Source organism: Artibeus jamaicensis, unplaced genomic scaffold (assembly GCF_021234435.1).
Source record: "Artibeus jamaicensis isolate MK-2021 breed Jamaican fruit bat unplaced genomic scaffold, CSHL_Jam_final contig_414, whole genome shotgun sequence".
NCBI lineage: Eukaryota > Metazoa > Chordata > Mammalia > Chiroptera > Phyllostomidae > Artibeus > Artibeus jamaicensis.
In genome coordinates this window covers 4,066,041-4,082,383 of record NW_026521822.1, presented here as the reverse complement: position 1 = coordinate 4,082,383, position 16,343 = coordinate 4,066,041, and the positions used below count along the sequence as shown (strand labels likewise).

At 35.7% G+C, this 16,343-nt stretch overlaps 1 protein-coding gene across 1 annotated transcript in view; it reads right to left on the bottom strand.

Annotated features, from left to right (window-relative positions):
- The window catches only part of CCDC122 (coiled-coil domain containing 122), a 51,344-nt gene that overhangs the window by 6,558 nt on the left and 28,443 nt on the right, over window positions 1-16,343 (bottom strand). Inside the window, exons 4-5 of the mRNA XM_053665412.1 lie at window positions 15,484-15,882; window positions 14,600-14,716 (exon numbers count right to left, since the gene is read on the bottom strand). Coding sequence (XP_053521387.1) covers window positions 14,600-14,716; window positions 15,484-15,882 — 516 coding nt within the window. The remainder of the gene's footprint in view (window positions 1-14,599; window positions 14,717-15,483; window positions 15,883-16,343) is intronic.

The window sequence follows — 16,343 nt, the reverse complement described above, 5'->3', positions numbered from 1 at the left end:
TCACCAATACACACTTTCCTGATAATAGTAGCTTCATAATAAATCTTACTATAAGGCAGGGTAAATATTACAACTTTATTCTTCATCTTCAAGATTGTTTTGGCTAACTAGACCCTTTGCATTTGCATATAAATTTTAAATGTTTGTCAGTATTTCCAAAAATACCTACTCCTATGTTTTTTATAATCATTTTTATTGTTATTCTACTCCAGTTGTCCCAATTTTACCCTTTGCCCTCCTCCACCCAATCCCACCCCCTGCTCCTAAAGTCAATTTCCACATTGTTGTCCATGTCCGTGAGTCATTCATTCATGTTCTTTGTCTAGTATCTTCCCCTTCTTTCCACCATTATTCTCCCCCCCCACTCTCTGTTCACTTGATCTCACCTATAAGAGGATTAATGAATAAACTAACAAACAAAATAGAACCACAGGCATGGAACCATGGAACCTACTGGGATTTTTATGAAATGGTGTTGAAATTATATCATTCTATGGGAAAATTAATATTTTAAAAATATTGAGTTTTATAGAACATGAATATAGTATATCAGTGTTTATTTAGTATTATTTAATTTTTAGTAATATTTTATTATAGAAGTAAAAGTTTACATATTTTTTCATAAAATTTTTTGGTAAAGATTCTTTGTTTTTAGTGTTAATAAAAAGCACTTTGCTTTATTTCACTTTCCAGTTGTCAATTGCTACTACATAGAAACTATATAGAAATGTAGTTGATTTTTGTATTTTGACCTTTTACCATTAGACTTTTCTCACCAAATTCACTTACTAGTTTACTAGGGTTTTTTATGTTCCTTAAGAATATAGAAAAATATTTTCCTCTTGTCTTACAGCAGTGAGTACAATCTTCAATGTAATGTTTCAGAGAGGAGATGGGATAAGAAATCCTTGCTTTGTTCCCAGTCCTGGGAAAAGGCATTCAGCATTTCACAAATAAATGTGATATTTTTAGCTATGTTTTTTATAGATGCCCTTCATCAGGCTGAGTATGTTCCCTTCTTAATTTGCTCAGAGCTGTTGATATAAACTGGTGTTGAATTTTTCTAATGCTGTTTTTGCGACTATTGCATTAATTACACCTTTTTATGTCCTTCATTTTATTAGTGTGGCAAATAACATTGTATGCTTTTTGAAAGTTGAACCAACCTCGCATCCCTGGTATAAACTCTGCTTGGTCACAAGAAATTAGACTTTTTATATATAACTGAATTCAATTTGAAAATTTTTTGTTAGGCAATTTTGCATTTATGTTCATAAGGGACATTAGACTATAATTTCTTTTCTGCTAATGTTCCTGTTCACTTTTTAATACCAGGGTTATGATGGCCTCATAACATGAGTTGGAATGAGTAGTATCTTCCACTTTCTGAAAGAGTTTGTACAGGCTGGGTATTATTTCTTCTTTAAATTTGTGATAGAATTCACCAGTGAAGCCATGCCAGTCTGAAGTTTTCCTTATGAAGATGGTTTTAATTATGAATTTAATTTCAATGATTCCTATGCCACATCATTTATAAAGCTTAATTTGAAGTGGATCATTGGCCTAAACACAAAAGTAATTTCTTCTTGTGTTAGTTATACATGTTTTTGGGGGAACATGTCCATTTCACCTAAGTCATCAAATTTATTGACATAAAGTTATTCATAATAGTCCTTAATCACCCCCTTAAGTCTATAGACCTCGTTATCCTTTCTTTCTTGATCATTGTTGCTATGGTTCATCTATTTTACTAGCCTTTTCAACTTTTAATTTGTTGATTTTCTCTGCTGTTTTTTGTTTTCTATTTCATTGATTCCTGCTACTTATTATTTCATATCTTCCACTTGCTTTTGGCTGAATTTATTCTTCTTTTTCTAGTCTCTTATGGTGGAAGCTCAGATCATTGCTTTTAAACCTATTTTCTTTTCTATTATAGGTGCTTAAATGTGTAAATTATACTACTTTTGCCATATCCCACAATTTTTCATGTGTGTGCTTTCATTATCATTCATTTTCAAATATTTTAAAATCAGTCTTATAATTTCTCCTTTTACTTATGGGTTACTTAGAATTGTAATGCCCAATCTTTAAATTTTTATGTATTGCCTGGCTATATTTATTTTTCCTTTTAAAATTAATCTTCAGTTACAGTAGGCACACAATATTATTTAGTTTCAGAGTGAACACTAATTTAAAGTATGGCCTCTGGGAGATAATCATGTGTCAATGTAGGTCCATCAGTTGAAACAAATGTACCACTCTGGTGGGAGATGTTGACAGTGGAGGAGACTTCAGGGACGCTGTTCAGGAGCAGGCAGCATATGGAACTCTCTGCACTTTCCATTTAATTTTGCAGTGAACTTAAATAATAGTCAATTTATTATTCAAACCATTGTTCTTGACTTTTTTTTCTGGTTGTTTTTAAGATTATTTTTTCTTTATATTTGGTTTTCAATGGCTTGACAATTTCCTTATATGTACCCTCCTCCCCCCATATTTATGTTGCTTAGGGTTTGCAAAGTTGTGTCTATAAGTTATTTTTGTCATGTTTGGAGAAATTTTGTACAATATTTCTTTAAATATTTTTCTAGACATTATATATATGAGGAGGAACCCCCTGAAAAAAGGAATTATCTTCTGGAGGGTAGGTCCCTGTAGTACAGGTTTCCTCCACTAGGTGAGTGTTCTAGGAACCCATGTGTACCAGTTGGCATTGTTGTGAGAGTCTGTTCAGCTTCAGGGAATTTTTTTGAAGACTCTTTCAGTATGTTTGTCCATTTCATGATGGGTGATTTATAAGCCCACTTGCCCACACTGCGCTAAGTGTTTAGCAGCTTTCAACCCAAAATGCCATGACCCCCTATACTCCCCCCTCCCTCCAAGCAACTTTATTTTGTTTCCCTGGATGATAAAAGTCCTCAAAGGGAAATGTTTTGCAGATGTGGGAGAGGTGAAACAAAGAAATGGCAGAAGCACTAAAAGGCATCAAAATTGATGATTACAAAAACTGTTTTAAGCAATGGAAAATAGTCTTGATAGGTGTATTGTATCCAATGGAACATACTTTGAAGGTGACTGAAGTTTCAATATGTAAGAATAAATATATACATTTTTATAAATAAATTCCAGGTTTTTAGAGTCTCCCCTTATAAAACAAACATAAGAAGCTTCTGAGAAGTGGAGCAAAAAAGGAAAGCTGTCCTGGGACCTCAGGACCCAAGGCATGATGTGGTATTGGGTGATTTTGCCTCAGATATCCCAGAGTGGATACTGGAAAAGACAGCTACCTGAAAATGCCCATTGCTGCAGACAAATAAGCCCCAAGTAAAGCCTACTCTCTCTGGCCAAAGAACTAGGAAAAGAGTAGCCTAGAAAGATAGAAAACTTTTAGATGGTAACTTCTAAAGTCAAACACTACAGAAAAAAAGGAAAAGAAAACTATGGCAGCATCACCACACAAACCAGCAAAGGATGAGAGAAATGTTTAAATGTTCATCATTGCTAGGCTATAACTATGTGCCTCAATTCCTGTGAGGGTGGTGTCAAAGAAGGCTAACTGGGAAGCCAGGACTTTTCACTGCTACTGAGCAATAACGAACCATACACTGTTGGATCAGTGGAGCCCATTTGGAAAGCCTGACCCATCTAATAATTCACCTCCCACTGAAAGAATGTCAGAGGAGACCTACTGGAGAGTCAGGATTTTCACCACCATTTAGTACTAAAAGGCCATATACATCTACATGGTATTAATGGATGCCACATTGAGGGCAGTAATGAGGTGCCTCTGCCCTTCCCACCCAGGTTATTATTAGCACTGGTCTAGTGGGCACTCAGAACTCTCACACCTGGCCAGCAGTAACAAGAAGAGGACTTCCTCCATGAGTGTCAATAGAGACTTAGTAGAAAACCTGAATTTCCACTACTACCCAGGAGTAATAATAATCCAGAGACTTAAAAATAATGTTAGATAAGGTAGGTAGTAAACTAAGGCAGGGAGGAGGAGGGAAATATGCCTCAACTATTGACTCGGCAGTCCTGAGCCTGGTCTGAAAAGATTCCCAGGCTTTCCAAACATCACAAGCAGGGATAGTGAAGGAAGAGAGGAGTCTTGAGACTCTGTGCTGGGAAAGGGAGACTTTGTACCAATTTCCCTAAGACAAACAGCCTGTACTAGTTGATAAAGAAAGCCTTTGTAGCTGTACATTATCCCCAAAGTTTAGAAGGGGAAGGAGGAAAGGAGAACCTAAAAGTTGATTAAGGTATATAATCCTTGAACCCCAATAGGACACTCAGATTAGCTGATCCCACTTGTAGCCTCAGCTCAAGTATATAGAACAAACTACCAACAAACTTACTAACAACTTTATTTCCTCTGTATGTGGGGCATTCGGACTAGCCAGGTGCTTGATTCCAGCTTTGTGCTCGACTGTGTTTCATAAATAAACTTGGTATCTCATTTCCACTATATGTGTTGTCTCTTGCTTGAATCCCTGTCTTGTGAGTGAAGCAAGCACCAAGGAATAAGCTCTGTGGGGTACAAGGGGTTCCTGACTTGGGTCTCTTCCCAGTAACAAAAATAACCCACATGTCCAGATTTCAATAGAAAATCACCCATGAAACCAAGAACCAGGTTCAATAGCAGAATGTAGAGGACCAGGAAAAAAATCAGTGAATGAAAGAACACTAGAAATAATTTAATTTAAACAAAAAAATGGACTGAAAAGAAAATGGACAGAGCCTCAGGTACCTGTGAGGATAAAACAAAAAAGAGCTACTGTTTGTGTCATTACAGTCTTGGAAGGGGCAAAGAAAGAGGGCAGAGCTAAAAAAGTATTGAGATGAATACAAGAGCTGAAAATTTCCCAAATTTGTCAAAAGACATAAACCTACAGAATTAGGAGTTTTTGGAAGATGGTGGCGGAATAAGACAAAGGATTCCACTTCCCCACGCATGGGAGAAAAACCTGGCCAATCTGCGGAGGAACACAGCAGATAGCCAACAGTGACCCAGCATATAGGAAAATAGGAGTCCAGAAATTGTAGCGGACACTGAAAGGCCAGACAGTGAGGCGATGGCTGCAGGTCAATAAGGTCAGAGGGAACAGGGCAGAGGTCGCAAGCTGAGGCTGCCTCGAACTCTTTGGGAGCCAAGGGCTGGCAGCAAGGTCCTTGGGAGAGAGCCAGGTAATCAGCTCCCTCCCTACCCGGCCCGTGCAGTTTGAAAAACGCCAGGAGAGATCTGTTTGCTTAAAGTGTCAGAGAGAGGAATGGCCACTAGGAAGCAAACGAGGGGACCTTGATCACCTGTGGAGTCTGTGGTTGCCGGCTTGGGAGAATTGAGAGTCGCCCTTGCATTCTCTGTAGCACTGGGAAAGGATCGTGCCCAAGCCTGCAGGACCAGGGAAGCCTGGCTGGGAGTGCGTGCCCACACCCCAGCCTAAGACAGTGACTCCGGGGAAAGACTTCTCTAAAGAGAACTCCCCGGGGAAAGACTGCTCTCAGTGGGGTGCTGGGGAGAGGTCTCAGTCCAGACCTTGGGAGAGCGCTTGTGAGACCAGCTGAGTACACCAAGAAGGGAGGAAGGCCATACCAATCGCCCCTCAGACTGCTGCAGCCAGTGAGACCAGAAAAACCAGTTTCACTAGCTAGAAACCAACAAGAGGTTTTTTTTTAAAATAATCTTTTATTTCTTTAACTTTATTATTGTTTTATCTTTAAATACTTTTACCCTCTCTTTCCTTCCTTCTTCCTTTCTTTCCAAACTTACTGCATTTTCCTCCCTTCTGCTGCCTTTCTTTTCCTTCCCCCCCCAAAAGAAATGAGACAAAAAACTTGGAGCTGTGAAAAGACCAGAGTTGGACACAAAGAGGGGGCATCCCAACAGTAGAGACAGAGAGACAAATTCCACTTTGCTACAGCAGAAAAACTACAAGCTATGGCATATTTGTATTTTTCATTATTCTTACATCTTTTATTGTAATAGTATCTTTCTATTTCTCCTCTTTCTGTATAGTCTTCTTTGCCTTGGATGGATATACTGTATCACTTGACAGGTTTCCCCTGCCCCCTCATTCATAGTGTACTGCTAATTTACTGTCCTTTATTTCACTTAGCTCCATCAGCACACTATTGAAGGTCCTATACGCCCTAATCTTGGTATATCATAGATTCTGTCATATGATTATTGCTCTAATATTATTGTAAATAATAGCTGTTACATACTATTGTAAATACTATACAACCCCCCACCCCCTGATCTTAGCCCACTTCATTCTTTCCTGAACTATAATACTGTAGTGGTTAACTCTATTATCTCTCACACTACACTTATTTACCATGGTCTATTCTGACCTTACCTCAGAATCTGACCTCCCTCAACCTCACTGCTTTCTAGACCCAACTCACAAAGCTACTCTCCCGAACAAGAGCCTTATTTTCTTTCCATACTTTCTAAAAAGTTGCTAATTGGGTTGAAGATTATGGTTATCACTCTACATAGCCAAAGGATATCCTATCTCTTCACAAACAGCTGCTACTGTAAATATCATAGAATACTCTCCTCCTGTCATAAACCATTTTGGCTCCCCCTCCAACTGATCACACACACACAAAAACAAGAGTAGGTGGAAGTGGTGAACACCAAGATACCCACTGGAAGAGGAAACCAAACAACAAAGGAACCACCAACAGATAACAACAGAAGAAGGTGAAGGAGAGAGTGGAAACCACACAAACCTCAATCCAAGACATATTTGGAAATACAACTAAATAGTGAAGAAATTACCCAGGGCAAACAACCGAAGAGCAAAAAAGAGTCTGCAAAACCCTGTACACACAAAAGAACTAGCTATGACACAACCCACCCTCACCAGCACAACAAAATAAAATGGGCAGTGGATAGAGGAACTATCAGTTCACCAGCTGGTGGGAAGGACCCACAAAAGAAAGGCCCCAAAACAACCAAAACCCAAAGACAAACTCAGAGCCAACATTAAGGACAGCCCAAGACAAGTGAGCTGGAGAGATCAAGGAGACTACACCACTGAATCTCACAGGTATTATACCACAGAAGTTCACACCATAAACCCAGGAAGCCAGAACAAATCAATTTATGAAGCTGAAGCTAACAAAGAAGAGTCTCACAAACAATGGGAAGACAAAGAAACAATCCCCTAATGAAAGGAAAGGAGGAAGCCTTAGAAAGAATGCTAGATGAAATAGAGGCAAGTCAACTATCAGACATTGAATTCAAAGTACTGGTTGTCAGGAAATTCAAAGAGCTCTTCAAAGAACTCACAATGAGCTACCAGAAACTACAGGGGAATTACAATGGCCTCACTGCAAACTATATCAACATGAAAAAGGAAATAGAAACTATCAGCAAGGACCAAAAGGAAATGAAGAATAAAATTACTGAACTGAAGAACACAGTGGAAGGAATCAAAAGCAGGATCAATGAAGCAGAAGATTGGATCAATGAGTTGGAGGACAGAGTAGAAAAAAACTCCCAGAAAGAGCAAGAAAATGAAAAGGCTCAGAAAGAATGAAGAGACATTAAGAGAAATGCAAGACAATATGAAAAGTAATAATATCTGAATAATAGGGATACCAGAAAAAGAAGAAGAAGAACAAGAGATAGAAAACCTATTTAAAAAAGTAATGATGGAAAACTTCCCTAATTTGATGAGAGAAAAAGGCACATAAATCCAGGAATCACAGAGAGTCCCAATCAAGAGGAACCCAAAGAGGCCCACTTCAGGACACATCATCATTAAAATGGCAAAATTCCAAGATAAAGAGAGAATCTTAAAGGCAGCAAGGGAGAAAAAAGAACTAACATACAAGGGACCCCCAATAAAGTTAGCTGCTGACTTCTCAATAGAAATGCTCTGAGCAAGAAGAGAAAGGCAAGAAATATCCCAAGTAATGAGAACCAGAGGCCTATAACCAATGCTACTTTACCTAGCAAAGCTCTCGATCAAGATAGAAGGCCAAATAAAGAGCTTCCAAGACAAAAGAAGTCTAAAAGAATTTGCCTCCATCAAACAAGCTCTGCAACAAATACTAAAAGGACTGCTTTAAGGAAAGGAAGGAAAAGAGAGAAGGAACACAGGTACAAAAATGAAAACTAATAAGTACCTATCAATAATAACATTAAACGTAAATGGATTAAATGATCCAATAAAAAGATATACAATGGCTGGATGGATAAGAAAGCATTATCCACACATATACTGCCTACAAGAGACCCACCTTAGGTCAAAAGACCAACACAGACTAAAAGTCAAGAAACAAAATTTTCCAAGCAAACGGCCAGGAAAAAAAAGCTGGGGTAGCAATACTCATATCAGACAAAAGAGAGGTCAAAAAAGGGCCATAAAGAGATACCCAGAAGGTCACTTCATAATATTCTAGGGAAGAATCCACCAAGAAGATATTAACATCATAAATATATATGCATCCAACATAGGAGCACCCAAATATATAAAGAAAGTCTTAGAAGACTTCAGGAAAGATATTGACAGCAACAAAATTATAGTAGGGGATTTTTTTCTTTTCTTTTAAAAAATTTTATTTAGTTATTTTCAAGTACAGTTTTTTGTCTATTTCTCACATCCCAGCCCCCCGTCCCGTGCTCCCCACCTCCCTCCCATTTCCACCCCCCTTAATTCTCATCCCTGTGTCCTTCCTATTTGTTCCTCCAAATCCCTCCCCCTTTTTCCCCTTAACTTCCCTTCCCTCTCCCCTCTGGTCACTGTCCCACCGTTCTCTATTTAAGTGTCTTTGTTTTTATTATGCTTGCTTTTTTGTTTTGTTGTTTAGCTTCCTTTAACACCCCACTGTCAAAAATAGACAGATCTTCCAAACAAAATATCAACAAAGATATTGTGGCATTGAACAATGCCCTAGATGAAATGGATTTAACTGATATATATAGAGAGCCCTTCATCCCAAAGAAGCTAAATACACATTCGCTTCAAATGCACATGGAACATTTTCAAAGATAGACCACATGATAGGACAAAAAACAAGCCTCAACAAATTCAAGAAAATTGAAACTTATGGGGCACAGAGGAGGCAGTCTGGAGAGGGAAGTTCATAGCAATACAGGATTACCTAAAAAAGATAGAAGCATTTCAAATAAACAACCTAACCCTATGCCTACAAGAACTATAGGAACAACAATAAAGACAGCCCAGAGAAAGCAGAAGGAAGGAAATAACCAAGAAAAGAGCAGAAATAAATGACACAGAGACTAAAAACACAATCATAAAAAGCAATGAATCCAGGAGCTGGTTTTTGGAAAAGACAGACAAAATAGACAAACCTTTAAGCAAGCTCATCAAGAAAAGAAGTGAGGGGACACAAATAAACACAATCAGAAATGAAAGAGGAGAGATTACAACTGACACCACAGAAATAGAAGGGATTGTAAGAAATTACTATGAAGAACTGTATACCAAAAAATTTGAAAACCTAGGTGAAATGGACAAATTTCTAAAAAAATATAATCTTCCAACATTCAGTGAAGAAGAAGCAGAAAGCCTGAACAGACCAATAACAGCAGATGAAATTGAAGCAGTAATAAAAAATCTCCCGAAGCACAAAAGCCCTGGACCAGATGGTTTCACAGGAGAATTCTACAAAGCATTTAAGGGGGAGCTAACCCCTATTCTTCACAGACTATTCCAAAAAATCCAAAATGATGGAAGAATCCCAAACTCTTTTTATGAAGCCAGCATCATCCTAATCCCAAAACCAGATAAAGACACAACAAAGAAAGAAAACTTCAAGCCAATATCGCTGATAAACATACACGCTAAAATCCTCAACAAAATATTGGCAAACCACATCCAACAATACATTAAAAAGATCATACACCATGACGAAGCAGGATTCATCCCAGGGATGCAAGGATGGTTCAATATTCGCAAATCAGTATATGTAATACACCACATAAACAAAAGCAAAGACAAAAACCACATGATCATATCAATAGACTCGGAAAAACCTCTTGATGAGGTACAACACCCATTTATGATAAAAAACACTCAGCAAAGTGGGAATAGAGGGAGCATTCCTCAACATAATAAAGGCCATATAAGTGAAACCTACAGCCAACATCATACTCAATGGGCAAAAACTAAAACTTTTCCACTAAGATCAGGAACAAGACAAGGTTGTTGACTTTCACCACTTCTATTCAATATAGTATTGGAAGTTCTAGCCACAGCTATCAGACAAGAAAAGGAAATAAAAGGCATCCAAATTAAAAAGGAGGAAACAAAACTGTCCTTGTTTGCAGATGACATGATAGTGTACATGGAAAATCCTATAGACTCAACCCCAAAACTGCTCAATCTAATAAGTGATTTTGGCAAAACAGAAGGATACAAAGTCAATATCCAGAAATCAAAGGCATTTTTGTATACCATCAATGAAACAGCAGAAGGAGAAGTCAAGAAAAACCCCCATTCGATATAGCAAAAACAAAAATAAAAATACCTAGGAATAAAGCTAACCAAGTAGGTGAAACACCTGTATGCAGAAAACTACACAACACTGAAGAAAAAAACTCAAGGAAGACACAAACAAATGGAAACATATACCATGTTCATGGATTGGAAGAATTAACATCAACAAAATGTCCATACTCACCAAAGCAATTTACAGATTCAATGCAGTACCTGTTAAAATTCCAATGACATACTTTACAGACATAGAACAAACACTTCAAACATTTATATGGAACCATAAATTACCCTGAATAGCAGCTGCAATTTTGAGAAAGAAGAACAAAGTAGGATGGATCACAATACCTGATATCAAACTGTACTACAAGGCCACTATAATCCAAACAGCCTGGCACTGGCATAAAAACAGGCATATAGACCAATGGAACAGAACAGAGAGCCCAGAAATAAACCCAACCCTCTACAGTCAATTAATATTCGACAAAGGGGGCAGTAACATAAAATGGAGTAAAGATAGCCTCTTCAACAAATGGTGTTGGGAGAACTGGACAGCTATGTGCAAAAAAATGAAACTCGAGCACCAACTTACAGCATACACCAAAATAAATTCAAGGTGGATAAAAGACTTAAATATAAGCCGTGACACAATTAAAGTCCTAGAAGAGAACACTGGGAAGAAAATCTCAGATATTTCACATAGCAACATTTTTACTGATATGTCCCCTAGAGGAAGGGACATAAAAGAAAGAATAAACAAATGGGATCTCATCAAAATTAAAAGTTTTTGCATGACTAAAGAAAACAGTATTAAAATAAAAAAAATCCAACTGTATGGAAAAACATATTTGCCAATGATACATCAGACAAAGGTTTAATCTCCAAAATATACAAAGAACTTACATGACTCCCCTCTAAGAAGGCAAGCGACCCAATTAAAAAATGGGAAAAGGACTTGAGGAAACACTTCCCCAAGGAGGACATACAGAAGATCCAGAGACACATGAAGAGATGCTCAATATCACTAGCTATCAGAGAGATGCAAATTAAAACCACAATGAGATACCACTTTATACCAGTCAGAATGGCCATCATAAACAAAGGAACAAACAACAAATGTTGGAGAGGTTGTGGAGAAAAGGGGACCCTAATCCATTGTTGGTGGGATTGCAAACTGGTATAACCATTATGGAAAACAGTATGGAATTTTCTCAGAAAACTAAAAATGGACCTGCCTTTTGACTCAGCAATTTCACTGCTAGGATTATATCCTAAGAAGCCTATAACACCAAACCAAAAGAATCTATGCACCCCAATGTTCACAGTAGCACAATTTACAATTGCCAAGAGCTGGAAGCAACCTAGGAGCCCATCAGTGGATCCAAAAACTATGGTACATTTACACAATGGAATTTTATGCATCAGAAAGAAAGAAGGAGCTCCTACCCTTTGCAACAGCATGGATGGAATTGGAAAACATTATACTGAGTGAAATAAGTCAGACAGTGAAAGACAAATATCATATGATCTCACCTTTAACAGGAAGCTAAACAACAAAACAAACAAGCAAGCAAAATATAACCAAAGACACTGAAATAGAGAATAGGCGGACAGTGACCAGAGGGGAGAGGGAGGGAATTTCAGGGTAAAAAGGGAAAGCATTTAGAGGAACTAGTATAAAGGACACACGGACAACAGCTAAAGGGGGTGGAAATGGGAGGGATATGGGGAGCATGGGGGTGGGTTGGGAAGGGAGTAAAAGACAGAAAACTGTATTTGAACAATAATTAAATAAATAAATAAATAAATAAATAAATAAATAAATAAATAAATAAATAAATAAATAAAAATACAAAAAAAAACCCCTACAGAATCAAACAGCTAAGAGTATTCCAAACAGGACAAATCTAAAGAATTTCATGCTAAAACACATTACAGTAAAACTTCTGAAAATGAAAGACAGGAAATCTTGAAAGCAGCAAGAAACAAACACCATATCTCTAGGGAGAAAAACAATTTGAATGGCTGGTGATTTCTCATTAAAAATCATGGAGGCCAGAAAGAAGTGGCAACACATTTTTGAACTGTAGAAAGAACTGTCAATCCAGAATTCTATATCCAGCAAAAACATCCTTCAGGAATGAAGAGAAAATGGGCATTCAGATTAAGAAAACTAAAAGATTTTGCCAGCATCAGATCTACCCTAAAAGAATAAATTTAGAAGTTTTCTAAAGAGAAGGAATTCATAAAAGAAAGAATCTTAGAACATCAGAAACAAAAGAATGTGGTAGACCAAATATATGGGAAAACACAATAGATAAATAGAGCAGTCATAGCTAAAGTATATGAAATTTCTTTTTAAGGCAGTAAACATTTCTAAAATTGACTGGTGATGGTTACATTACCTGTGAATATACTAAAAACCATTAAATTACACACTTTAAATGGGTATAATGTATTGTAAATGAATTATATCTCAATAAAGCTGCTTTGAAAAATCAGATTAGTGGTAGCCTGAGTAAAGAGCCACAAGAGAACAACTTTGTGGTCATGATGCAAAAGTTTAATACTTTAGTCTAGCTTATGGTAACATGAGCATACATATACATTAGTCAAAATTAATCAAGCCAAACCCTTATAATTTGTGCCCTTGTTCTTATGACAGTTTTAACTCAATAAAGTATATTAGCATAAAAATTATTAAGTGATCTCAAATTTCTTTCCAAAGTGCTTTTACCAATGTACACTCATATCAATAGTCTATTAGAATTTAGGTGCTTCACATTTTACCAATTGTAATATTGATAATCTGAGAGGATAAATATGGAACTACTTGTGGTTTAAATTATCAATCCCTTATTGATAATGAGATTACTCATATTTTCTATTGTTTTTTGGATATCCTTATTTAAAAAAATTTAATACCATTTACTCAATATTCTACTGGCTTGTTTGGCATTTTATTATCTCGAAATAATACATATATATGGTACACATACCTTCTCTTAAAATGAGTCTTGTTTTCTTTATTGTTATAGTGCATTTCAATAATTGAGAAATTAATGATACAAAGTGATAATTAAGCAGTTTGTGTGTGTGTCTTTTAAAAGAAATCACTCTCTGACACAAATAGTTAAGTTTGTCTCCTACATTGTCTTCAGTCCTCCTAGAAGTATGCTATGAGGTATAAATCCAATTTTATTTTAACATTTTCTTGAGTTTTCTTTATTTATATGGCTAACCTATTTTGTTTGCACCCTATATAATTGGTTATCTCTTGATAACTTTTTATATTTCACTAATCATTTTTTCTATATCTATGCCACTTATATACTTTCTTACTATGTATAGTTTTATAATAAATTTTTATGTCAAGGGGTAAAAATATTTATTAGATTACTAGTAAAATTTAAGATAAAATGATGGTATTTCTTAAATAGAATGTTTTAAAAACATAAGCATTTTTATTTTAAAATCTTCAGATGATTTTTAATTGTATCAAATTAATCACATGCAAGTTAAAGATACGTAACTTCTTAATTTCCAATTTAATGTCTTAAGGGTTAAAATTATTTCTTTGCTCTTAACAACATATTCTTTTCCATTTTCATTTCCACTCATCTAAACAATAATGACTATAGGAACCTACTAAAGGTACCCAAATATATTCTCATTTGTAATTTTTCATATAATTTTTAATTGGACTCAATTACAAATGTGAAGGGGTTTGTAATATTAATGACCTCTACTGTCTTATTCTATTTTGAGGAGCTTCTGATGTCTGTCTTGAATTGGTCATAATTTTTTATTCAATAACTTCTACTTTCTAGCCATAATCAGTCACCAGGTTGTTGGTGGAATGAGACCTTGCAGGATTTTTGGCCAATTTAAATATGAGTGATTGCTTGCTTTGTCTAAATACATTCATAATTGAATATCTTAGAATGAGACAGTTATCTCTAACTATCCATTAATGATTTTTGGACTTATCAAATCCTTTATGTAGTTCTTTATTGTTCTCTAGCTGTTTGGAGGATTGAGAGTTAACTGTGGAAGGTCTGAATATAGTACAAGTTTAAGAAATGATCCCATCAAACACTAAAATCCAGGTAACTAAGGCTTACCTCTATTTCTTTTCTCAATTTTTCATGTGTCTTATTTTCTACCTGAAGAAAAGAAGTATTTTCGATGATAGATTCTTGTATGGTTGTAATTTCATCCTTTAGTTTTGTAATATCTTCCTGCATATTTATAAATTTAAAATATAAAGTCAAATAATGAACAATAAATATAAATCCAAGATTTTCAGTGTTTGAATAATTCAAGAAAACTAGTCATGATATTTAACTTTGATAAATAGAATTAGAATATTACTTCTACAGGTGCATATAATTTAAAAAGCTATTATCTATTATCCCAAGAAACAAACCATAGATTTAAAATTTAGAACTAAAATCCAAATGGAAGTAAGACATAAAGGATAGTGGCATCATGGTTAATTGTCCAGCAACAGCAAAGGATACTTGTAAGTCTCTAGCAAGGCATAATAGATATTTTAAGTTTGTCTCTTTCACACTCTTCAAAGAATATGAAAAAATAGATGTGTAGACTGCAATTATTAAATCATATTGTTTGCATAACAGTATTAAGCATTCTAAACTACCTAGTTTTGGCCTGAATCCAATCACTTAGAAGCTAGGGTTTCAACATTTTTGTGAGTCACACTTTCTGCAACAAATGGATTAACTGTTCACCATGATTTTGTTTGACTATGTACTTTTATTAATCCATATGGGAGCTGGGGATGTCTTCTTTACATACTTGCACATTTGGCATAGTTGTTACATAAGTCATGTACTTATTCAAGTTTTTTAAAGTTATGAAAATATTAGTTTCTGAATCTAGTTAAGGTAGCCATGATATTTTATTAAGTTAATGATAAATTTAACACTTAATAAGTGTAAATTTTAAAAGAACAGAAAAATATTTAATAAGTGATATTTCAAACCTGTACTTGTTTCATCCAGTTTCCTTCTGGATTCTGGAGATCTTGCCTTAGTTCCTCTTTCATTGCCTTTAGTTTTTTAACAAGATCTTGTTTTTCATGGAGTTCAGTCATAAATGACCATTTGCTTTCTTCCTTCCTCAAACTGTCCTTATGCACTTTTATTTTTGCATAGTATTCATTATATCTTATCATGTGTTCCTCAAAATTTTCTTGGGCTACTTCTATGTCAAATTTAAGTTTTACATTTTCTATATGTAAGGATTTCATTTGCATTTCCAGGTTTTCACAGTGAAGTTTGCTATTCTCTATGGCAGCATCTTGCTGATAAAGTAGCCTTTCTGTTTCTTTAGTTTCTGCAGAAACAGATGCTATTTGTTTTTCCAGCTCATGAAGTTCATTCTGTAAAATATTTCAACATTATTATTATCAATTCATGATATTCAACATGAGAGAAAGTCATTTTTCAATCTATCGTTCATGAAGGAAATCACAACATGATAAAATATCAGCTATAGAAAAATGGATGTAAAATGGAAGTTAACATTCAATAACATAACAAGACTATGTTATAATTCCAGTGGGAGCCCAGTTATATATTTCTTGTTTTTAATAGTTTATTTTTATTGTATTTTTTTCACTACCATTTATCCCCCCTGCTGCAATCACCACAGTTATCTGTGTACATGAGTCCTTTTTTTTTTTTGCCAGATCCTTCCACCCCCTAATACTGTCTCCCACAGCTGTCAGCCTACTCTCTATCTGTGAGTCTCTATTTTGCATGTTATTTCAGTTTGTTCATTAGATTCCACATGTAGGTGGGATCATATGGTATTTGTCTTTCTTTGACCAGATTATTTCAC